The sequence below is a fragment of the Sturnira hondurensis genome, unplaced genomic scaffold (assembly GCF_014824575.4).
Source record: "Sturnira hondurensis isolate 20B ecotype Veracruz unplaced genomic scaffold, ASM1482457v3 Scaffold0022910, whole genome shotgun sequence".
In the NCBI taxonomy this organism is placed as follows: domain Eukaryota; kingdom Metazoa; phylum Chordata; class Mammalia; order Chiroptera; family Phyllostomidae; genus Sturnira; species Sturnira hondurensis.
This window is the reverse complement of record NW_028095541.1, coordinates 11,699,476-11,725,214: the sequence shown is the minus strand read 5'-3', so window position 1 is coordinate 11,725,214 and position 25,739 is coordinate 11,699,476. Positions and strand designations below refer to the sequence as shown.

The window sequence follows — 25,739 nt, the reverse complement described above, 5'->3', positions numbered from 1 at the left end:
GCAGACAGCAGTGGACCACAATGAAGGAAGACTGAGGGAAGCCTGGGGCAGCAACAGACACACCAGGCCTGACACTGCTGTGCTCAACTTATTCCTACAGATGTGCTTGGGTGACTTAAGTCACGGAGCTTCAGTTTCTTATGATGTGAGGTTGACGCCCCTTTTCTTCTGGGATAGATGTGAAGATCAAATGCAATAATATTTTAAAAAATGTTCTGCCAGTGTACTTGACAAATAAGAACTGCCTGGTGAATGCACAAGAGAAATAAAAAGCTTTTTTGGATGGTGTACTTTTGCCGCCCAGCACGACCTCTGCCCTCGGGGGCCATACCTGGCTGTGGTGCGCTGTACAGGTCTTCCTGCAGGAAGGGCATGGCATTGACCACAGAGGGGTCCCGGGCAGGGTACATGAACTCTGTGGCTGAGAAATCCCCAGAGGAACTGCTGAGGATGAACAGGCGGGGTGTGAAGTTAAAATTTCCAGGATCTTGGAAAGAAAAGAGAACAAAGCTAAAAACAAAATATGCACCAAAGGGAATTTCAGAGGGATTGGAGAATTCATACAAAACGAGAAATAATCAAAGAACCAGTATAAAAAATAGTAGCGAATATCTGAGCATGGAGGCAGGGAAGTTCTTTTTAATCAAAATTGCAAAAGAAGTAATTAAAGGAGAAGAGATTTAGGCACTGACAACATAAAAATAATAATTACCTTGCAAAAAAAAATCCCAAACAAACAAAAACCCAAACCAACAAAGAAAATGAAAAGGTAAGTGAAAAAATGGGAAATAAGGAAACTTGCTAATATCTCTAGTATATCAAGGAATATACTGAAAAGATGAATATCTCGATAAGCAATGGCACAAAATAAAAAGGCACAAATAAAACATTCATCGAAGGAGAAATGCAAATATCTAAAATACAATTTTTATACAAATAAAAATTCATGTCGAAAGCATTTAATGGTACTCCTAATTTTAAGCCATTAATTGAGAATGGTCCTTAGAGAGCATTTCCCCCCAGCAGCGCTGGCAAAGGTGGAGAAGGCGATGTTCGGACGTTGTGACAGGCTGGGAAATGCACACCTTTGTATTCTGCTGGCGACGCTGAACCTTGCGCCAACATTCTGTTGATACACTTGGCGATTTGGATATGAACTGTAGGACTTTTATTAGCTGAACACAACAGTTCCATATCTAGGAATTTACCTTAACTAGGAATGGATGCAGATCATTATTTTAAAAATTATTCACAACTGTATCATTATATAATAGAAAAAATGGAAATACCTCATGTCTCCAAATGTTAGAGACAGGTTATATAGAAAATGTCATAAATTATAGACTATTCATGGAATGCCCTACAGCCATTAAAGTCTACATATTGACAACCCGAGAAGTTGTCCGTAATAAATTAAAGAAAAACCCAGGTTATAAAACAATAGATATAATGCTATCCAAATTTTATTTAAAAAATATATGTACATATAACATAGAGAAATGTTAATTCTGGTTATCATTGAGAGACATGGTTATAAGTGACTTTTCTTAACTTCTCCATATTTTTAAAGAGTCTCCATCATTAATGTTGATTATGTGAAAGAACTGTATAAAAATTATAAAAATGGAGAGGTTGTATAATAGAGGGGTTATGTGTCCCCCATTGTTGTCCAACTTGGGAAACTCGACTGATTCACTTCTCTGCGCTTCAGGAGTCGCAGAGCTGGATTGTAAGAATTAAATGGGTTAATGTCCTTCAGGTGCTTAGTGTCTGAATCACACACTAAGCTATTTAATAATTGTTAGCTTTTCTTCTGATGTTAGTCTGCACTGAAGTCGACCTCTGTACATTGAGTATGTTGTGCATTTAAATACGAACCGATATACTCTCTAAGTGCAACTCTACTCCTTGCCTGCATCCAGGAAGCTGGCCGCACTGAAAACGCCTTGTTCCACAGGTTCACACTGTGTCGCTGCTTATCTGGTTTTCCAGAGTCTTCTTTTCTTTCTCCCTTCTCTCAAGTCATACCTACCTCCAGCTCCATGTAAATGCTCCATGTAAACACCTTGTCTCTGTGGGGCTGGGTGTGATTTTTCCTTGTGGAAGTAATGTTTTTTTTTTCTTTTTAACTTTCAACCTCCTTTACCTTTACCTCTTTCATGACACATAACATTTTTATTTGGTGTTATAATTAGTCACCCATATTTTTTTAGACTTACTGGGTTGTAGGTCCATGAGGACCTAGCCTAGGTTTAATTCATTGTGTGCTGTACATAGTAGATGCTCAATAAATGCGTGTTGAATCAATGAGTGCCCAGCGGCGACAGAGTGTGGGCTTACCTTGGAGCATGCAGTCGTAGGCTTTCCTGTCTCTCCTTCCCAGTGCGTCCCAGAATCCCAGGGGCTCGGAGCCTTCGTCGCATTCATGTATGGTCACTTTGCTGCTGCTGTGCAGCCCTGCCTCCAGGGGGCACCTGCATGGACGCCAGTCGTTGTTGTCAGGCTGTGCAAATAAGTGCTGATGGCACGGCTAAACCTACAGGTGAGTTAACCTCTCTCCTCTACTTTTTCACTAAAACAGTTCTTGCTCATGAGTAAAAACGTGCTCTGTGGTGAAGAGGTTAGCTGTGCCCTTAGAGAGCAACGCACAACTACTTATAATATGTAAGGAACATGACATGCATTTTTATATATAATGGACATATTTACTATTCCTGGTCCTCTCCCGCTGGAACGTAACCTTTGTGCAGACAGAGACTTTGGTTCGCTCACTGGCAAGTCCCTAGTCCCTAAATCTGTGCTTGGCATCAAGTAGGCGCTGGAGAATTTCTGTTGAATGAATGAGTTCTTTGTTGTTTTGTTTTTTTCTCAAGGGTCCAAGTAAAAAATCCGATGGGCCATGAACGTCTTTGGAGGCCTCAAAGAACGTCATCATCCCGCCCCACCCCCTGGCCCTCAGGACAGTGTTGGAAATGAAAGATCAGGCTTCACAGCTGTCTACATGTTGAAAGGCCGCTTGCCTTCCTTTCCTTCTCTGTTCTCTCTCTGAGCGTTAGGGTTTCGAGCAGTCACAGGGAAAGCAGGCCCACTTTGCACTGTCCTGATGCCCAGAGAATGGATTTTACCAGACTGTGCTTTGGCGGTACACTGTGGCCCTGGGAAACTCCTCATTTTTACTATACACATGTCACCTAGGCCCTCCCAGTTCTTAAGGAGGAAACGCTGGGCACCTCCTGGATGACCGGGACACTGGGATTTCTATGGCTGCTGGCACTGCTCAGGCTGCTGGGAAGAGGGAGCCCGGCTGCGGCCTCCAGGCAGGGGCCTGGCCGGTGCAGCCCATCCCCAAGGGCCTCACTTCCTGCTGCAGCACCGCATGCTTTCTCTGCCTACCTGGTCGAGGGCAGCACCGGCCGGGTAGGAACAAAACCCTTTGCCTGCTGTGAGGGGTCTGAGAACCGCCCCAGGGGCCCAATAACTCACTGTTGGGGGCTGCCTCCGAGTACATGAAAACACAGTCCTTGTCTAAGGGGCGGGAGATGACTTATATTATACCAAAATCTTCATTAGCTAAATGCTTTTTAACATTCCAGTGTTCTGACAAAATTAAAACTCTGAACTTCAGAAAGATATTTGAGATTTGCTGTTTAAGTTACAAAGGATGTTAGGCTTGTGATTCAATGGCTGAGTCACATCTATGAAGAAATTAAAGTACTTGCTGGGGTGCTTTCCCTCAACCTTCACTCTGCCTTTTATGAGGCAGGGAAACCCTCAAGGTGGGAGAAGCCCTCAAGCTGGCGTTTGGCTGAGACATGTCAGATCTACGTGGAATGTCAGAGGCCTTGACCACAGTAATAAGTAGCCTTGGTGAGGTCACTGCACACACTCTGGGACGTCCACTAGGGGCCCTGGGCACCCTCTGGCCTTAGCCTGCACCCCCTACAGGCAGCCCTTCCAGAAGAAGCCCTCACACCAGCAACACTCACTGTTCTTTGATTTTATTTGCTGCAGTCCTTCCAACCTCCTTCGTGTGGGCCTGGGCTTTGCATCCGTGCCACAGGTAAATGAGGGCTTTATTTACGTTGAGGACAACCATGGATGTCCTGGACCTCAAGCTACTACAGTGGCAGGCCACCTCCAGCAAATTTCCTTCCACAGGCACTTCTCCTCGCACACAGTACAGCCTCCACTCGCCTGCAGGGGGCACCAGCGGCACAGGGTTAGGAGGTGTTCTGCACTGGGAGGCCCGCCCAATCCCTGCTCAGCAGTCAGCAGCAAACACCATTCCTAGACCGTGAACGGAAGGTGGAACCTGAGGCCCTGCGGCCAGCCATCTGACTGATGCCCCAAACACAAATCCTTTCAGAGTTTGGAGCAGGATGCCCAGTTCATGATGCAGAGAAATCATTTTCACAAAACTTATCAATGCCTAAGTAAGTCGTAGAACAGCATATTTTAAAGATCTCTAAAGCGAAGGTCCTTCGGTTTTTGTTTTGGTTCTGGCCAAGAAAAAATCTCGTAATTAATAATAGAAGATCCACTGGGTTTTTTTCCCTCCTAAAAAGAGACAGAGTTACTGTGACGATTCCATTAAGGTGAAGGACTCTGCCAGCCTCCAGCACTCGATGCTGGACCCCGGGCCCACCCCACAGGAGGGCGGATTGTGAGATCCCCCAAAGCTGCTGCATGAGTCAGACATTAGACATTAGAAGGCTTTCAGTGGTAAAGCCACAGCCATATGAAGAGACACTTAATAACCCCCACACCTACAAAAATACCTCCCAGGGGAGGAACAAAAATCTAACTCTACCAGTAAAAGTGACTCACTCTGCGCATTTTCTTCCTCCTCTTCTCGCCGGCCGGAGTGCACCACCATCCCGCCCTGGAAGCACTGAAGAAAGCAGGGCGGCTCCTTGCCCTGGAGCACCTGGACCTTCCAAGGCAAACACAGTCACATAAGCAACCCGCACCAGTGTCCCACAGGCACCCGAACTCTAATCCCTGCACAGAAAACCTGAAAATGGGTCAAGAAACACAAGCCAAAGCCAGTGATGGTACCATTATCTAAAGAGATCTGCTTCAACATTCTAGCATATAGCTTTCCTTTCAAAGTATTTTTCAGGTATCTATATATTTCCAAACAAAAATAGGATTGTGGTTTTGTGTTGCCTTCTACCCTGATTTTTTTCACTTGAAGTCTGTTGTTGAACATTTTTTTAAAACGTGGATTTTGATATTTAAATGGTATTTCACGGTGCAGATACCACTTGATTGATTTAAGCACATTTTTAATAAAGTGCACCTCCGAGCAGGGAGAATGATTAATTGCCCAGTGAGTCTGGGGGAAGGAACTGCCTCTTCTGTAACCTTTCCAAGAGCCCAGTGGCAGAGTCTGTGCCCCCACCCACAGGCGGCCCTCGAAGCTGCTGACACAGGCTCTTCCATCAGGTGTTAGCTACCCCACCAAGACTGACGTTAGGGGTGAGTCACCTCACTCTCACTTTGGCAAGACATTTTCCCTTAAAGAGGAAGTTATTTATTGAGGCTGGAAGTCGGGTAGGAAGCATTTCTCACCATGAATTAGTTTATCAATCTCAAGGCCCATTTTGCATAATTAAGTGCCATTTTCGGCAGTGTTTTATATGCCTAAAGCGATTTTCCATCTGTTGGCGTGACAACAAAATGAAATGCTTCAACTAGAGAGATTAAGGCTCAGAACTCTGAAGATGATTTGGAGGGCACACGTGCACACACACACACACACACACACACACATGAGCAGAAAAAAAAACCCAAAGAAAGGGGCACAGAAAGGACCTGCCATCAGGAACAGATGAAAATGCTACAGTGACTAACAACCACCGGTAAACACAGTTCACGGCAGAGGAGGACGGGGCCTTAGAGACCTGGAAGGCTGATGACGAGTGTTACTCTGTTTTCGGGGAAAATTCTTCTGTTCTCTCCCTTCCTGCTATCATCAACTATTCATCCAAGAGAGTAAAAATATCTGTACATGGTGTCCTGTTTCCTAAACACTCCCGGGGCAGCTCTGGGTTGCTGGTACTGAAGGATTGAAGCTGAGGCACAGACAACCTGAACACTGAAAAGGTGACAAAATCTTGGTTTGGGGTAGTAGTACCTGCCCATTATTATGCTGGCTCTGGGGCTATTATGATGATGAAGACCAGGACAGATGTGGTCTCTTTCATGTGTGTGGATGAACACAGATAATAAATAAGTAAACGAAACGACTACATAGCTTTCGTTTTGCATAGTGGGAAGTGCTATGAAAAAAATAACACTCTGGCTCTGGCTCATGTAGCTCAGTGGATTGAGCATGGGCTGTGAACCAAAGGGTCGCAGGTTCAGTTCCCAGTCAGGGCACATGGTCCCCAGTGGGGGCCACGTGAGAGCCAACCACACATTGATGCTTCTCTCCCTCTCTTTCTTCCTCCTTCTCCTTCTCTCTAAATATAAATAAACTCTTTCTTAAAAAGTAAGCTTCATTGTGTAAAAACAATATTTAAAAAAATAACACTTTGGAACCTAAATCTGAATTATATGTGGTAAGAGTTACATGGATCCAGGGAAGTGCAAAGGTGGGCGGAACAGGTGTGTCTGAGGAGCAGCAAGAAGCCTGGAGTAGCCGGCGGGGGCGGGGGCCTGGGCAAGAACAGGCGAGGCTGGAGAGATGTGTGGGCCGCTCCTGAGGTGCTGCTGGGCCACGGGAGGCTGCTGAGATTGTCCGCCAAGTGTGGTGACAGCAAGGGGGTGACGTGATCTGACCTGTTCTGAAGAAATCAGTCGGGGGCCTACTCTGAGGAATGCAGATGTTGGAAATATGCATTTTTACATTAATCTTTGATATTTCCTTAGGGTATATTTGTGCAAGTGGAATAACTGATTAAAGTTTATGAGCATTTTAGGGATCTTGAGCCAAAACTGTTTTTCAGGATGGCTGTTTCAAGTTACACTTCCATCGGCAGCGTGTAAGGGTCTCCTCCCAGGCAGCTCTGGGCAGCCTGGGACCCAGTCTTGAAACAAACCCCCACCCAGTTTAAAGGGCACCTTTGTTTTATTCGACATTCCTTGATGACTAGTTAAGTGTAAACCTCTAAAAAACACTCATTGGCTCCCAGTCCTTGCGTTGTGGAACTGCTATTTGCAGATGCAACATTTTGACAATCCTGTTACAATGGGTAGGTCTGCCTGGCCCAGTGGTGGAGGGGCGGGGAGGGGGACCAAAGTGAGGTGCAGCCTGAAGTCCGGAGAAGTGGGACCCGGACTAAAAGTGTGTTGAGTGAGCTGTCTCTGTTCATCAGAGTCGGGTCCCTTGGGGACCAGGCCACATGCTAGGGCCCCTGGAAAGGACACCTCTCTCCTTCCCGGTGCAGCACTCTGCAGGACGTACCTGGGCACCCCTTTCTTCGTCCAGCTCCACCGTCATCAGAGCTGACGTGCCCTTCTCGCTCACGGTCGACTGCCGGCCTTGCCAGAAGAAGTACACGCACCTCTCTTTGCCGGCCACCCTCACGGCGTGCTCGCCCTTCTGCCGGCTCCCCACTGCAAACACACACAACAGCCAGGGCACATGAGTGGTAGATACGACAAAGGAAGAGCAAGTTCACGGCTCTCTCCTCAGCCTCCCTGAGGACAAACAGGAAAGAAGCAGCATTGGGACCACAGGGCGGGGGAGAAATCATTCCTCACTGGAGGGAAAGTAAATCACGCCTGCAGGATAAGAGGAAAACCTCCTTCCTCCAGCTGACTGATCCTGAAACTGCAAGCAGGAGAGAAGTGATCTGAAGGGCGCTCCGGATACCCTAGGGTGACACCTGTCATCCTAGGGGAAGGTGGCAGACACTCCGAGTGTGACGGAGAAAGCGGTGGCTGCCAGAGCAGGGCCCAGGACTCCCAAGGAGGCAGACACATTTTCCGTATTACACTGCTCTCTGGCACCGATTAGCTGGTGGAGAAAAGATACTGAAAACAACAGCTGGGCCCGCTTTAAGCACAAAGGAAAAATTTTAGTCTGTTAAAACTATTCTAGTAAAAAAAAACCCTCTTTGAAGCCTCAAAGTTCCGTCAGAAATGGATGAGATGAACTGCTGACGTATCACTTTCATAAAGTAATCTGGAGTTGAAATAATATCTGTCACCAGGGCTGTAGCCAGGATTAAGTGCCGGTTATTCTCCCTGTCTGGCACCTCGCAGACATTCAAGACCGATTAGCAGCCCACAGAAGGCCGATCTCACTGAAGAGCAGTCGCGGCTAGTTAATTGGTCAAGTGGTCGATTTGGACAGTATTTCAGACCTCAAAATCGCTCCGAACTCCCCTTGTTCATTTGTCTTCAAAATATTTATTGGGCACCTTCTATGTGCCAGGAAACTCTAGGGTACTGGGGCTACGAGGATGAGTGGGACAGCAACTTCCCTGCTTTCGTTCTAATAAACAAACAGATGAGTAAGATGCTTTGGAGACAGGGGCAGTGATGTGGAAAACGGGCCGGGCCAGGGTGAGTGCTCCCGGGACTGCCTGAGGGAGGAAGGCCTTTCTGCAGAGGTGGCCGAGCGGAGGCCGGAGTAAGGTCAGGAGACCAGGCTCTGGACTCCAATGGCCAGGGCCCCACCCAGTACAGTAAGTGGGGGGTCAACAACGGGAGGAGGCAGGTGGTTCTAACACCCACCATGCGCCTTAAAAATGAATGATAATAACTGGATTCTGTTCCATATTACTTTAGTTTTCCTTAGCTCCCATCCCATGTACCAAATCATAGCTGTTTGAGATTTGAATGTAAGAGGAAAGCTTATTTGAGTTCTTAAGAGGTCGGAAGCCATATTTATTTGCTTATTTGTTGTTGTTGTTGTTTTTGGCCTGTTAGCAAAGGAGTCTATAACAGTTTTCAAAAATGATTACAATTCTTAAAGCACTCTGAGGAAGCACGGCCTTTAGTGCCATCTGCTGCGCCCTGAACTGGCCAGGCCCGGTGTTTCCGTGCGGGCGCAGAGAGACAGCAGCCCCCAGTGAGCGGACTGCAAATGCCCACAATTCATCTGGAAGGCACTTGAGTGAAATTTACGCTGGTTTAGATGGGAACAAAGGTTTGCTTTTGATTAGCAATCTTCAGTGGAGTGAAATTTAGTCAAGTTAACTAGATTTGGGGGAAGAGCTATGTTTAAAATGGATCATAGCAGTTGGCACCTGGGTTAGGGTTTGCTGACACTTAAGCACATTGTGTGAATACACGGTCAGGCCGAAGACCCACTGCTTTACACCCCGATGCTCTGAAGTGGACTCCAGTGTACCTGTCTAAAATGGAATTGTATTTCTCTGAAAATATTTCATTAAACAAACTTGTCACTGTTTTTCTCTTGCAATCTTATTATCATACAAAAATGCACTCCTACAGACAGCTTAATTTTTAACTCATTTATTTTTAATTTTAGCAAAGTAAAGATTAAGCTTTTATTAGTAAGAACTTCTGGAGTATAATTATTATAGTCTGATCAAATGCCTAATTTAAAGTGTTGATGCTATCAAAATACTTCCAAAAGTGAGACTTTTAGCAGCAGTTGTGTTCAAGAGTAATAGAGAACCAAAGTATGAAGTCCTTCTCATGGGCAAGTGGTCTGACACAGAACCCTATTTACTGACTGCCTGATTAAAGGAACTTGACCTTTATCACGCTGTAGAGTGTCCTGACCCAGCATCATTGGGTACCTCATGTAGCTAGCTTCCTGACCTTTAGGGGCACAAGCCATGCCCTGCAGCCTCTGAGGTGGTTACTAGGGCAGGACACTGGCCCACCAAAGCTTCCAGTCTCTCTTTTGTGGACCCCAAGGAGCTAGCCTGTCTGTGTGCCTCTGGGGCGGGGGGGGCTGGTGTAAACCACAAAGATGTCAGTACCACTTCTACAGCTGCTGCTTTCTGTGGAGCCTGTCCCAGCACATCCTGAGCCCCAGGTTCAGGCCTGTCTGCAGGCGCAGACCTTGTTGGGTGTGAGTGATGAGGGGCTGGACTAGCAGTCACCAAGGGCCAGTGTTTGTATGAGGACCACGTGTGACTGCAAATGCCATCGGTCTATTCTTTCTGCTCCCAAAGGCGGTCTGGGATCTGAATGCTCCTCACTCTAACTTAGTTCTCCGAAGCTAGACTTCTTCAAACTAATAACTTTGCCCTGCTGGATACAGATACTGCTGGATCCGGCTATGAGATGAACACATTGTCTACTGGGAAGAAATACAGAACGTATTTGCCTGGCTCAAAGCATTATTTCTTAGGGGCACACAAGTAAATCGTCTATGAAGACCTCAAATCTTAGGTTTACCTGCTAATTCATTTAGATTTCATGTCATTCATTTGCTGTTACTTCCTTTTTATAACTGACAGGTAAGGTAAGGAAATGACTCGATTTCACACTGCAGAGCCCCTTGGCCTCCATATATAAAGCACGCGGTTCCCTGTGCATTTGAAGAACAAGAACTACGTATGTCTTCTAAGGCTGTTCCTTCAAGTTCCCTGTTTCACAGCCCCAAAGGTTAGCAGTAGTATCTTTCCACCAAATTCCCCATTCTTGTTTTTATGGCCAATCAGCAGCACCGATTATTATTCCGGTCTCGGCCAACTCTGCGTCACATCCAGGAGCTTAAACCTATAGCAGTGACTCATGGCAGTTGCTCCTGTTTGGGTGAGTCCACGTTAGCTCATCTTCAAGTTAAATGCAGTCACCATGCTGTCACTCCTAGGACGTCACTCACCATTGTTTCCTGCACCTGCCATGTGAACACGTGCAAGGCACGAGGCACATGCTAATACACTGTAATACTAGACTGTAGTGTTCTGCAACTGGGTGTGATAATCTCCATCTTCCAGGGGAGACACCAGAGCCCAGAAAGGTTAAGTAACTTTACCCGGCTCCCTGAGCTGATGAGAAGGGCCTGAGAGAAGACTCAGACCCAGGCCGCATGGTGCCAAGACCCGTGAACTCCCCTCTAAGTGACGGGGCCTCCTTACAAAGGGAAAATGGTTTCAGCACCCTGCTCTGCTCTCTCCTGGCTGTGTGACTTCAGGGGACACCCTTAGTCTTGGTGTCCTGCCCCTTGTCTGAACAACGAGCACAAGGACCGACACAGCTCATGCGCTCTCTGGGAAGAGCCAGGGCCTGAGGCAGAGCCCCCAGGCTGGACCTTGGGGGTGGGGTGGCCCTCAGGGCCTGCACCCGGTTCCGGGCACAGCCCTGCACAGCCCTCCCGCCCGCTTTCCTACTGTGGCAGATGCCACCTCGGGGACCCTGTCTTCCTCCTTCAGCTCGACGTGGGTGCCTCTCTCTGCCTGTGCCTCACTGTCACACCACGCGCTTCTTGAAGGCAGGGTCTGGAGTGTTTACTGGCTTCCTATAAAAAGTCTCTAATACACAGCAGTGCTGTCTAGTTGATTAAATGATTTGTTTTGGATAAATTAGGAAAGAAATCCAATGGTTCTAAGTCTGCAGGTATTTGATCAGCAAACCACCTGGAGGGCAAGGGGACTGTAAGGAGGCAGGGCATCGACTCTTCTGGAGACGGCTCTCAAAATCACAGAGCTGTGACATAAGCTATCTGCCAGACACTATGCGTAACGTGGGTAACAGCTAGTTTTGAAAAAGAAAAAGAATTCTTCCTCCAAAGTTCACTCGCTGTTCTCGTTGTCTGCCTCTGTGTGTACAACGCACACAGATGAGTGTTTTGCTAGAAAGACTATTTCTCCGATGGGACCACTAGGAGCTTGACTATGTATTTGTTCTCCCTGATTTACAAAGCACTGTTGGGTTCTCGGCCTGGTAGGGAATAGCTTCTTTCATTTTTAATACTTTTTTGGTGCAATAATGTTACTACTACACCATTTGGTTTCAGTTCTAAGTCATCCAGATATACTTTACTTAACAACTTTAATTTAAACAGCATCCAGCCACACGGCAGTATCATCTGGAGGCAAATTGTCACTCTCCTAGAAAATATCTGGGGATAGGGCAGGGGAGGGAATGAGGGTCCCAGAAATAACTTAACACACGAGTTGGATTTCTATAAGGGCGCATCCCAGATGTTAGCAGCACTGCATTGCTAGGGGTTCACCTACAGGCTTCCTAAGTGGTTCTCAGGGCGAAGGAGTATGCTGGCACCACTGCGCCCCCACGGCCAGGGTGAGAGAGGGCGCACAGGGCTCTGGCTCTGGCAGCCCTGCAGCTGCAGTCTCTGGGCTGGGGCTGGGGCAGGGCCTGGCTCGGCTTGAAGAAAACACGAGTCACTGACCTGAGGTGCTCACCATGTACTTCCACTTGACCACATAGGCATCCCCTTCGTGGAACTGCCCGATGCTCTGTTTGGGGAGCCTGCTGTAGTCGAATTCAAGGATATGCCAGACATCCACAGAGACACTGGCAATCTCAAACTGCCTCCTGTCGTGCCCTTCCACCAGGCCGTAGCCACGGCCCACGTTCACTCCGTCCAGCACAGTGCCAGCTGTCGTCTGGGGCACTGGCACCATCCGGGTCACATCGTATGGCTTGACTTCGGCCCTAGGATCATCCTACAGGGAAACGAAAAACGCCTGTTCAGTTCCATGCTTGCCCAGACATTTCTTCTCACACTCCATGCTGTTTCGCTGTTAGTGGGACAGTATGAGTGTGCAGCCCCCACACTCTGTCTGGAGCGCTGAACTGCTTTGGGAAAGGCTGCATTTAAGGGAAGGCCCAAATACCGCACCCCCTGCCCCCTGTAGTGAATGGGATGCCCACAAACCCAAAGGTGCACACAGAACTACTTCCACCCTCAGGGTAGGAATGTAACGGGAAACTGGTTTGCTGTTCTACTAGTAAGCCCTGGGAAGGCTTTCAGCTTTCAGGCCTCTTTGTTGGGACCCAAACCAAGCTTGGAGGTTTGAGGATGGCTACTCAGCATACCTTCTGCTGGGCAAGTTCACTGGCATTCTTCTCAGTAGGTCTCTTCAGTTCAGTCCAATCGAGAAATTTCTCTTTGAACAAAATAGTCTCATTGTGTTCTGTAAGTCTCCCAAATATTGCCCAATCAGGCCGCCCCTGTCCTTTTCTGCAGGTGGGGCGGGGGTGCAGACAGGAAAAGAACCAAGATTAAGCCATGATAAAACAAAGGAAAGAAATTGAAAACAAACACATGCGGTCATTGGGGGAAAAACACAGAATACATAAGAAGTATACAGAATGAATGGTTTATTCTTATTTTACCAAATACGTGACATTTTATTTTAGCCTGAAGCCTTGCAAAGCTTTGTGTCCATGGAACTGATGAGCGAACCATGTCAGGGCTGACTTTGCTTGTATTCTGGCAGAATCCGGTGTTTGGGATAGTCTGGGGTGGTGCACCAGACTGGGAGCGGGGAGGGAGGGGTCACGTGCATGTCTTCCTTGCCTTCTCCAGGCCCCTCTGTGCTCTCCAAGTTTCTGTCCAGTTGAACAGATGGGAGTTCACCCTGAGCTCTGCTATTTGAAGTCATGTCAGAACAAAACTCTCCAGTCTCCTCTGTTACTGAACTGAACAGACTTGCAGGTATCGTGAAGTGAGTGTGGCGTGTTCATCTCTAGGCCACTGGACACGGCAGTAGGCAGGGAGAGCACAAGGACACGGGAAGGAGGTGGCACAGCCTGACCCGGAGGTCCTTCCTCAGGACCTCAGAATGTGAACTGTGCTGGAAACAAAAGGTGACTTAGAGAGAGGAACAGGCACAGCTTGGAGACATTGCGGGTTAGCTTCCAGACCACCACAGCGGAGCGAGTATGGCAATGAAGCAAGTCTCCCTTTTGCTGGTGGAGGGTCCTGCCTTCAAGTGTAAAAAACTCAGTATCTGTGAAGCATAATAAAACGAGGCATGCCCCTCCAGCTGAGAAAATGCACGCTCAAAAGGGCCTGGCCCTGAGAAAAAGGTGCAGGTAGGTCTCGTCGTTCCAAACCAATCGTTGGTTGTGAATCGTGACCGGGTCACACACATCCTCTCAGACCAACGGGCAGGGCTCACGGGGCCCTGCTGTGACTCCTGCCTCATCACCCCCTGTTTGGTTTTGGAATACATTCTCTGACGTCATGGCTGATGCACACTACAGAGGCTGCCTGTCTCTGCAAAGGAGATCAAACACTCCTGGGGGACTTAAGGAACCAAGTATTGGTGACTACGGAAGATGCAAGACTCCCTTAAAGGGCTGTGGTCTTCACCAGAAATGTCTGTGTGACTGTCATTTGCATACATCCAACTCTGCAGACTTGCTAAGATGCCTACAGACAATGCCCCTGGTTTCAGTGTTAGAAATGTATCTTTAAGCCGTGAGGTTGCATGAACACAAGAGGAGACCACGGCAGTGTGAGGCTGGGAACAGGAGCGGAAGCAGGTGTGCCCTCCCCACCCTGGTGCGCACGGTCTGGCTGGGCTAAGTCATGGCGCCTCTGTGGTTTCAGCCTCTATGTTTCATCAGAAGCTCTGGATGCTTAATATTGGCTGCACCTCAAAATTTCTGGGGAGCTTTTAAGACATACTGGCACATCAGTGCCGCCTCACGTGAATTGAAAACAGTTCTCTGGGGCCAGGCCTGGCACATGCGTTGTTTAAAACTCCTCAGCTGATTCTGATCTGGTCTGGATGAAAACATCTACTTCTAGATTTGTGATTATGTCACTGCTCAACAGGAACTGCCCATCATGCGAACTTTGTGCTTCAGAATTATACTTTTTGTGTATTACAGCAAATAAAATACCCCTTTTACCCTTAGCTTCCATCTGTAAAATGCTAGTTACCACAGGGCTAGTTTTAGGTTAAACGTGCACTTGTTTAAAAAGGATTTGAAAGCTTTCCACCGATATGGACAAAACTTTTAATCATTTCTATTTGATAATAATAAAATCAGTAATTTGATTTTAAAACAGGAAACTAGGTAGGAAAGTTGAAATGTGTGTCCTAGTTCAGTGGAAACCATCGAAACGCAGCTGTGTGACGCCTGGTATTCTATGCTGTACGGGGCACACCTGCTTCTAACCCGTGACGTGGCACACATAATCGAAATACACTTCTTTTACTCTGGGTGTTAAGAGAAAGAAAAATCTCTTTGCATAAGGAATTATTTTTCTTATGAGCACATTTCTCAGAGTTTGTGCATATCCTTATGATTTGCCAAAATTACTTAAAAAACATCCAGTACATAGAAAATGTTAAAATTACAATAATTATTTTAATGCCATATTTCCCCTCTCCTGCCAAGAAAAGGCATAAGCATCACCTACGGGCAAATAAATGACAAGCCCTGGGGTTCAAGGGCTATGCTGGGAAGTGAGAAGTTAGAGGGGAACGCATCGCTTTTGCACCTCCGTATCGATGGCTGAATTCCAGAGTCTGAAGATTTTTCAGATCAACGTGCAATTTTTTAAAACAATTGCTATTCATCTGTCACAACAGCACCTGGAATGCCACAGGTAAGAATAATTTGTTCACTCCAGAAATGTAATATAACAAACATCTCCTAGAAGATGACAGCATACATATTTCTGTACTTCTAGTTTGGTTAGAGCTAAATAAATATTCTTTTGTGAATATTCATGGTACTGAATTGCACTCATTTATGAAAACAAAAACCTATGAAAAAAAACAATAGACAATGGGGCAAGAACTGAGACCCCCGAGGGACCTCCTTGCTCTGCAAGGCACCCAAGGTCACAGGAGTACCTGGGAATAAGCGGGTTGCATTCTCCAGGATCCAGCGGGTTGATGTCACAGTTCTCATAGTCAAAGGTCCCATTCCACAGGTGCTTTGCCAGCTGAAATGCTATTTTCCGTTGTGCCAGTGTGACTTCCTTGCCGTGCCACACGTAAACTTCACTGCCGAAATCAAACACCAGTACCTGGGAGAACGGCACAGAAGAATTTAGAAACTTCAAGCGCAAGCTGCAGTTGAATCAGGGTCCCTACTGACAGTGAGTCAAAAGGGGGATGATACAAACCCAGATGGAGCAATTAATATGGACCAGCTGGCACTGTCTAGCCAGCCTCCACCCCGTGGGCAGGATTCTGTCTACATGCCCAAGTTAATTATCCCTCCTCTGAACACTCAAACACTCAAAAGTTCTGATTCATCAAAGAGTTAAAGATGTCCTCCTCGAATCCTTCCCCTTTCTCTCCTTCCCTTCTTTCCCCCCTGCATTCATTCATTCACTCCCGCAGCATACACAGGCTGCTATATCCCCGCTAGGCACAGAGGACCCAGGGGCGTCATCTCTCCTCTGTACAACTCCAGGGCCCTCAAGGGTATGGGTCCTACCACACTTACACTTACGGCAGGGCTTACTGTTTGCTGCGTGAATCCATGAGAGCAGTGCTCTTATTTCTATGCCTGTGGTTTGTTCTACCTATTTTTTCTAAAATAATTTCTCCATTGCCAGTAATTCAAATTCTTCTTAATTTTAAAGTAGGCTCACTTTCACTTTCTCTTTAAAATTATTCCTGATTATTCCCTTTTCTGTGACTTTTTAAATTTAAACACCCATACATATTATACAATCGATCTAGCTTCAGATTACATTCTTTATAATACTCTTCCAGTCAATGGAATTTTGTGTCTTTCCCTTTCCTTCTCAACACTCAGAATACTTAATGGTACTAGAAATGGACGTATTTAATAAATATTTAATGGTGTGAGAGAAAAAGGCATATAAAAATAAATTATATATATCTATATGCATCTATTATTCCTGAAACTTAAGGACAGAAGAATATTTAAATATTTATACAAAAATCAAAAGATAGGGCTAATACATACACTTATCTAAAACAGAAAAGCCTTCAGTGATGTATTGAGCCTCCTCCGAACAATACTCTAAATTCTGCATTAGCGCTTGGGACGGCGGGAATGGTTTGAGATCACAGATAAATATCCCTCAGAAGACGCCCCCAGTCTCTGACGGTGCCGACTAGCATTTGCGGGGCACTCGCTGTCTATCTGCTCGGGCAGCCCCGGGCAGAGCGCCTCGCCCCTCACTGTACCTCTTTTGACTGCAGCAGGGAACACTTTGGGATCTTCCCCCAGAAGTCGTCATCGGGAACAAGCTTGTCATCCATCAGACGGTAAGTGCAGTTTGTTTCTATTATGGCTGTTTCATACAGTTCATCTTCTTTTGGGTCTCCAGCGGCTTTGGGACGTGAAAAATAAGAGCGTCTTACGTTAGATGCTGAAATGGGGCTGGTTTTAGGAGAATGAACTAAGGGAGAAGGAAGGATATTTGAGTCTCGTCAATCTCTGAAATTCATTAAACTCTTACATTGGTAACTGGTCTGGCCCCCCAGAAGCTTCCAGAAGTCTTTGGCTGCATGAGTGTGCGTATTAATTCCTTCTTCAATAGTTTGGATATAAGTAGCTCTACAACCAAGTTCCCTCTTTGTCTGAATTAAAGTTGCAAGTTCTGAGGCCTGGAAGGAGAGAGGGACACAATCACCTGGGAAGACAGACAAGCCTGAGGCTGGTTGGAGGGGCCCACGCTGAAATCCGAGACCAGAAATGATGTGTGTGTGAAAGGCAGACCCGTGGCCAAGGGTCCTGAGACCCTGGTGGTTGGGTATACTCAACAAAGCTGGAAGACGTAACTAAACAACCAGGTATCAATTCTTTAGAGCTCTAGTTCTCCATCTTCAAGTTCAACAGATCGTGTGAATTTTAAAAACTACCTGTTCTCTGGGCTTCCTCCCATGATATCCTCATTTGAAGTCTGTAGCAGAATTTCACAGGTACTTGGAATAAGTAACTTTGAAGTGACATGCTAGTTCCTTTGTTACAACAAGCGTGAGAACAGATGAAGGACTTAAAACCCGGAGGGATAGGTTGTAATCCCTCTAAAACAACACACTTATGTCCCTAATGACAGCTGGTTTGAGAGACATTCAGGGAAATATCTATCCCTTCTTGCTCAGATGGGCATCGGGCACTTGAGAGGCTTTGTAATCACCTGGCAACTGGTAGAACATTCTGCAGTCTAGAAGGAGATGCTTAGTTAGACTATTTGTATTTTTCAGATACCAACCTTCGCCTTTTCGATGACATTTGCAAACTCTCCTACCCACAGGAAGCAGTGATGGGGAGAGAGCAGGAGGAAGCAGTCCCCACTGTTGAGTGATGAGGCCCGGGGCTCAACCAGTCTTGTCTGCACATGTCTTCTCCCTGAACACAAGGCAAAGGGTCACTGACTCCCCAGAAAGGACTCCCCCAGCCACAGGAAGGACCAGGAGGTACTCAAGTATCCCTTTCAGTGCTGAAGGGTCTGGCCCACCAACACTAGTTCCCAGGACTGGGGGTGGCAGAGGGGGATTCAGAGGGACAGCATCACAGATCACATTCCCACCAGTGCTTTCCCACATGTTGCCATGTTGTTAGGCCCACAGTTGGCGTCCTGTTTCAGTGCACAGATGCATCAGCTGCGGTTCCCTCCTCCAGGAAAGGTGGCACCCATGCCCCCTTCCCTCATCTCCTAGTTGCTTTCTCTCCACTGAGCCCATGCCCTACATTTAGTGGCTATGGCCAGCTTCCTCAGAATTCTTCACTTGAAACCACAGGGAGTCCTGAGGGGAATCAACACCTTCTCCTAGATGGCTGCTGACGGAGAGTCCCACTGGTGGCATAGTTTCTGGGTTAGGACCAAGAACAGAGGTTGGCTGTTTGAGCCTGTCCCCGAGGAGGGTGGTGGTTATGCCAAAACACACCGGAAATTCTCACGGATGGACAGCCTATTCCATCCTCCTCTCCCGACGATCAATCTCTCAGCTCTGTGCTCACAGCCCAGAGCTAAGTCCCTCTGCTATGGACAGAAAGGGTGATGGTGTGGAAGCTGTTCTGCTTCACTTGCTTCGCTCCCCCTGGATTCCTCCTCCACAGGTGTGCCTGTCTCCCCCTGGCCTCTGTGAGGGGAGCTGCGTGGACACAACTGTGACGACTTCTGGGGTCTGGTAGCTGCATGGCAACGTGCGTCAGGGGCCACGGGGCAAGGGGAGGCAGCCACCGAAGCTGAGCTTCTCGAATGGGCGAGACCACAGTTCACATCAGCAGTGCTGCTCAAGCTGCTCACCTCAGGCACCTCACTCGCCCTTCTGAGCCTCAGTGGGTGCAGCACCAGAGAAGAGGAAGCTCAGCGCCTGGTGTGCAGCAGATCCTCAGAGGGTGTGAGTTTGCTCCCATGAGAGGCAGTTAAGGGCAGTCAGGACCCCTGAGGCTGACCAACTGAAACCCCTGGCCACCGTGTCCCTCTTCTCCGCTGCTCTGAAATACCTTTGACCTGCATCAGCATCAGCTTCTTGTAGGGCAGGGCGCTGTTGTTCGAGTTCTGCTCTGTCAGGTTGACACTTCGCAGGCTGACGTTGCTGAAGTTCTCCTTACTGGCCAGACCCGCCAGGGTGACTTCTGAGAAGCTGGAGTTGGAGGACACTGGGGCGATGGAAGAGAGAAACACATAAACGTGGGGAGAAGCAAGATGTTCGGGCGCAATGACAATGTTTACCATCAGAAATCACTAGTGACTGTCTTTTTCTTTTATTTATTTGTTTTTTTATCCTTACCTGAAGATATACTCAGATTTTAGAGAGAGGGAAAGGGAGGGAGAGTGAGAGGGAGAGAAACATCCATGAGAGAGAGAAACATCGATTAGTTGCCTCTCATATGCACCCCAACCAGGGACCGAACCCACAACCTAGGCATGTGTCCTGACCAGAAATTGCACCAGTGACCTTTGGTTTATGGGACAATGCTCCAACCAACCGAGACACACCCAGCCAGACTATTTTTTTCTTTTAAAGTTAATGAGAAGGGGGAGCAAATACTCAAATCTGATTTAACTATGAAATGCCATGCTTAACCACTGTACTAAGAATTCAACTCGGTATTGAAAGTTTAGATTGCTTCTTGACAAAGGTCACAGCTCACCATGCGGAGCCAAAACTGGAGTGAAAATGTGGTACAGCTACCTTAGTACAAAATAAGGAGCTGGACTCCTTTGTTGCAATTCCACCTAATGCTGTTACAATTCCTAACAATGCTGAGATGTTGAAAATGCATTCTTAAAGAAGACTGTTGGATGTCTTTCACCAAAATCCTTCATTTTCTATCACAAGTAGAAAAAAGCAGGCATTCTATAAGAGATGGTTTAGTTCTGATGTTTTTCTGGAGGCAAAGCGATCAAGTTGCTGATCTCTTGAAGTCCTCTAGTCTCTGCTCTCAACTTAGGATTCTAAGCAGATGCAGAGCTCCCAAGACACACCCACACACGTGCGTGTACAGTCGCCACAGAGGCATTCTCCACGCCCCCAAGAGTGCAAGGACAGAAAAGTATGAACAACTTGTTCCAATAAACCTTGATTTCTCCATCTCATTGATTTTTTTCATGTATATGCTGGAGAGAAATTCAGAACAATTCTTTTACTAGGATTAGGTTCTAACAGAGGAAATATAACACACTTTGACAATTCATGGGGCACAGTGATTCTGACATACACTTAGTAAACCAGTGACACTGAAAAAGCTCACTTACTCCATCTAAATATATATGTTTCTGAGAAAAAGTGTTAGGAAATAGGGTTATGAATGTTACAGGAAAAGAAGAATTATAGGAAGAACATTCAAAACAGCATGATTATATATGTCATTGTGTCCACCAAGGAAACTTGCTTCAAAACTATGACACTCCACCCTACTGCACGGGTAAAAGCAGGGCAGCTCTGCCTCTGCTGAGGCGGGCAGCCGGGAGCCTGGCTCTCCTCTCACTGCTCTGCCCGACTCCCTGACCCCACCCAACCTGCGCCCCGACTTCGAGGAGCCTGAGGGTCCCATCAAAAACAATTTGCAGAGCACTGGTTTTTGCATTAAAAAAAATACAGAGTTAGGCAAAGCACTGATTTGGGACATTTTCCATGTGAGAGATCAAGTGATTTCCTCTCGAATAAGACTAAGTGGAGAATTATGGTGCTGAAAATGGGCTGGATGACAAGGCCCCAAAACACCCTTCTCCTCCAGCCTCCTGAAAGAAAATGCAGCAAATCCGGGTAATCTGCATTTTCCAACTAACCGATGCTGGAGGCTAGAAGAATTTCTGTGAAAACCTTTACGTTCCAGGCAGATTTTCGGCAGGTGTGCAAGTGCATTCACACCTGCTCATTTTTACTTAATGAGTGTCCGATGAATGCGACTCCTGGCCTTTGCAAGGCAGAGAAAGGGCAAAAGGATGAAAACACCGCATTACCCGTTCCCGAGCACAGAGGCAGGACGTGGTTCCAAATACTCACTCTTTTCTACTTTCATGCGCTTTGACTCCATGAAGGCAACATTGAGTCTCTGCTCAGTGTATTCCTGCAGGAGGTCATCCCTGGCTGCCAGCATTTTCAGGGGGTTTTTGGAAGCCTGAACCCGGCGCTTGGGCCTGACGGCGCGCTTGTGCTCGGCCACCGAAGATGTCAACCTGAGGAGCAAAGCGGAGCTGTGGCCTCGGTCCGGAGTACCGCCCACTCCTGGTTTACTGAGGGTCTCTGACCTGAAGTGATGGGCTCCACGGTTTGGTTCCCTGACTTCACTGTAAATCTTAGAAGTCTTCCTCCCTCCCGCCACTCGCCTGACAGGAAGTCACAGAATCTTGGGGATAGAAGGGAGATTCCAGGAGAGAGTCACGTAATTCAAGAGCCCAGACAATCCCAGGTAGGAAGTTCTTCCCTGACTCCATCATACCCACACGCCCATTCCAATTCTCCCCATTGCAATAACACACGTCTACTTCTTCTGTTACTAGCGAGTCCCTCAAGAATTACAGCCGGCTGGGGATTCTCCATTCCATCCTCATTCTTCTAGACTAACCTTTCTAATAACACAATAATTTCTCAGTTCCCTCACCAAGTTTCATAATGAGTCTCCTTGCAATCCATTGCCCCCCCCCTTTGAAAAATAAGCACTGTTTCGAAGAATAGATTGAAATAAAATTGGTTCACAAAACCAGCTCTGACCGCCACACACCAGCTCTGACCGCCACACACTCACACACCTCTCGGGGGCAGAAGGCCAGACTTGGGGAGGTGCGTGGACCCAGTCACGCGACTTCCCAACAGCTCTCCGCTGATGCTCCCAACTTCCAACTGCACGGGCCTATGTACAAGTCTTCTTTATACACAATGTTGCCGTGTGTGTATAAGTGAACATACATCTTTTAAATATAGAGCAACTTAAACAATGACTTTTGGGAAATGGTTTTAAATAACCATGTATGTAAATGCCCAAAATATTATTTAAATACAGGAAGTAGCAAATTGTTAATTTTCTTAAGGTACCCAATTGAATAAAAAGGAACATATTGGTACATACAAAAATATATGAGGAGTAGCCTAAGGAAAAATTTATGACAACTGTATAGACTCAAGGAAGAGACTGTCACTCTGATAAATTTGGAGCAAACGGATAAATGTGGCCCAGAGCTGTGGGCTGAGCCAGTCCAATGCATTTTCTCTGCTTCTGGTAAGAGTACCTCACTCTGTCTCCCGCCTCCCGCCCTGGCTCAGGAGGGGATCCAGACACCAGCTCTGTCCAGTCACCATCCTTCATCCCCTTGGCCACAATGACGGCTGATTTAGGGTGGGCTCAGACCCAAGAAAATCACGCCTGGAACTCCTGGGAAGAGAAGCTGCCAGTGCTGGAGTGTGCAAGTGAGCAGCCTGAAATCCAGCACTAGGTGTGGCGGTGTCCTACCACTCGGTCACAGCCTGAAAACAGGCAAGCGCGAAACCACATCCTGAGTGCCCGCCAAGACCCCGAGTTCTCGGCCACGCTTTTCAGGGAGTGAACCTTAAGCACCCTCACACCTTCCTTCTGCTAATGCTGGCTTGACCTGGCCTTCTTTCTGGCTCTTGCAGTTGAGGGCCCCATGAACCGTGACCACTGTTCTTAGCTGGTTTAGTCACATCCCGGTGTGAAGCCAGGCCCGTGGGCATCACTGAGAACAGCCTCAGATCTACTGATTTTATAAATGACTGTAAGTTAGGGAATATGCTTTACTGATTTTCCAGGTAGCTGTATTAATTTGAGCCCATGTGATCCAAATATCTTTTTAAAGTCATGAGTTTGGTATGTAAAGTCAAGAATTTGGTATGTCAGAGAAAAGGTATAGAAATCTCTGCTAAATAGTGTTAGTCCAAAAATATGCAGAAAACATTGGAGTGATGTGAGAAACCTGTGAGATGGGGTGTGCGTGTACGACTTCCTGACTGAATGCACGCCTGCTCTGGGGCGTGCAAGTTTTCTCCACCCAGAGCCCGGTGTGGCTTGCTCAGAGAATGCAGTAGCCCACCCTTACCCACGGCTTCACTTTCCATGGTTTCGGTTACTTGTGGTCAACCATGATATGCACAAAAATTCAGAAATAAACAATTCACAAATTTTAAATTGCACGTAGTCACTTTGAACAGCAGAATGAAACGTGCTGCCATTCTGCTTCGTCCTGCGACTCATCCGTCCTGTACATGCTCCTCCCCCATTTGCCACTTAGTAGCTGTCTTGGCTATCAGATTGGCAGTCCCAGTATCGCACTGCTTGTGTTCAGGTCACCCTTACTTGACTTAATAATGGCCCCGAAGCACAAGAGTAGTGTTGCTGGCAATTCAGATATGCCAGAGAGAAGCCATAGAGTGCTTCCTTTCAGTGAAAAGGTATGTATGTAGTACAAGAAAAAACATAGTACAGGCCTCATGGACACGGACAGCATTGTGGTGATTGCAGTGGGGAGGGGGATGTAAGGGGGATAAATGGTCATGGAGAAATGCAATTAAGAAATTAAAAAAAGAAAAGAAAAAACATAGTATTTGAAGAGTTTGGTGCTCTCCACGGTTTCAGGAATCCACTGGGGTCTTGGAAAGGTAATAATTTGGCTATGTTGAAGTTCTATCACAGCGGTAATGCAGTGAGAGAAGGAGCCTCGGGGAAATACCGAGTGGAGGCCGATGAGGGAGTCCATTCTCAGTGGGTCCATCCCTCAGAGGGATGGATTCACAGTGACTTACTGGGGGACGTAAGGGTCGAAAATAACATCGAAGTCTTCTTCCAGCTCCACAGGACTCCTCGGCATGGTATCGTCCACGCTGCGGTAAAATTTGGCAAAGGTTTCGTCGTCATCCAACTTCATGACCTCCTTCACAGATTTGCCGGTGACGGTGAGTACGGTTTCTTGCATCCCACCAGCTATTAATAAACAAGCAAATAAACAGCATAAATTTTTGTAGAAACATTATTCCAACTGCACCTCACAATATCTCAAAAATTATTTTCCTCCTAAGCAGAACAGATGGGAGTTCACCCTGGACTCTCTTATTTTAAGTTACGTTGTAACAATACTCTCCAGTCTACTCTCGTGTTACTAAACTGAACATACATTCATGTGTCATAACAGGGATGTCCAGGGTTGTGTGGATGCTCCGAAGGCCTGCCTTGACTTCTCCTGAAACGACTTCCAGTTGAACACAGTTCGCGCTGTGACGTGGTAGGAGAGAGCAGGGCAGGCCTTGCTGCACACAAGTCCACTACGCAACTTGTGCTACTCGAAGCAGAAGTAGCCTCAGCCTCATTCGAGGGCAGGGGTCAGCAAAGTCTTTCTCTGCAAAGGGCTCTTAGTAAACATTTTAGACTTTGCACGGGACTCTAGATGGCCTGTGTTACAACTACTCAACCCTGCTGCTGGAGAGCAAAAGTGGCTATTGACAATACCTTAACAGGTGGGCATGACTGTGTTCCAATAAAACTTTATTTACAAAAACAGGTGATGAGCTGGATTAGACCCCTGGGCTAGATCACTGTTATATACATGTAATAAACGTATAATTATTTGTATTGCTTACCTTGCCAAGTTAGTTATCTTAATATACTTAATATGTTTCTGGTTTAATGGGTTGTTTGTATTATTTCCAACCTATTTGATGGAGTTTCCCAAAGTTTAGTATTTCACAGGTTTCAGGTACAGAGAATTTTAATTAAGAGATAAGAATATTGCTACATATTATTCCTTTATTTTGTCTATTCCATTGACTTTTGTACTGAAATACTTATTTCAATGTATATTTACTAGAATATTCTTTTGTAAATAATTTGTGATTATAATATATGTCAGCTGCTGCCATTTTGGAAACTGACATATCCAATTTAAAGTTCATCAGGCCCAAGATCATGTTGATTTTGAGGAAGTATAATAATCTGCTTTCAGTGTTAAAAGCAAAATTAAGTCATGATTCTGCTGGGATGACATCCTAAGGATTTAGATGTAAGACGAAATGTTATTAGGGGTTCCCAAGTCAGCACATTATCAAACGGACTGGAGTTCGGTGATACAGTCAGACTTGGCCAGGAACTTCATTTTCAAAAAGACAACAACGAATATACTGCTGACAGCATAAATCAGCACAGTCGTATAGAAAGAAGACAATCTAGCTGAGGAGAAGGTCATCGCAATTGGGAGTTAGAGATTTTGAGAGAGGAGCAGGTTCTTTTAGGTTTCCTTGGCTACTCACTGAAATCCGAATCGCAGTGTGCTATGGGTATATAAACCAAAGCTTCCCTCTGGCTGCTGGCATGTACCTTTGTTATTCAGCCTTCTTAGGAAGGTTTCCAGCCTGTCCAACTTCAGGTCCGATTCTAACTGCATGTCTGGTCTGGCTTCGATATCTAGGCGAGTAGAAACCATCAGTCAGAAT

The 25,739-nt window shown here is 46.6% G+C and overlaps 1 protein-coding gene across 8 annotated transcripts in view; it reads right to left on the bottom strand.

Annotated features, from left to right (window-relative positions):
- SVIL (supervillin) overlaps positions 1-25,739 on the bottom strand; it is a 155,392-nt gene that overhangs the window by 6,038 nt on the left and 123,615 nt on the right. For all 8 annotated transcript variants that reach the window (XM_037037053.1, XM_037037054.1, XM_037037049.1 and 5 more), the window contains 15 exons: positions 25,624-25,710; positions 24,060-24,237; positions 21,309-21,481; positions 19,303-19,458; positions 18,065-18,201; positions 17,309-17,456; positions 17,034-17,179; positions 15,720-15,895; positions 12,940-13,084; positions 12,290-12,566; positions 7,412-7,563; positions 4,828-4,933; positions 3,987-4,194; positions 2,341-2,474; positions 332-487 (listed from right to left, as the gene is read on the bottom strand). In XM_037037053.1, the coding sequence (XP_036892948.1) occupies positions 332-487; positions 2,341-2,474; positions 3,987-4,194; positions 4,828-4,933; positions 7,412-7,563; positions 12,290-12,566; positions 12,940-13,084; positions 15,720-15,895; positions 17,034-17,179; positions 17,309-17,456; positions 18,065-18,201; positions 19,303-19,458; positions 21,309-21,481; positions 24,060-24,237; positions 25,624-25,710 (2,379 nt within the window). The remainder of the gene's footprint in view (positions 1-331; positions 488-2,340; positions 2,475-3,986; positions 4,195-4,827; positions 4,934-7,411; positions 7,564-12,289; positions 12,567-12,939; positions 13,085-15,719; positions 15,896-17,033; positions 17,180-17,308; positions 17,457-18,064; positions 18,202-19,302; positions 19,459-21,308; positions 21,482-24,059; positions 24,238-25,623; positions 25,711-25,739) is intronic.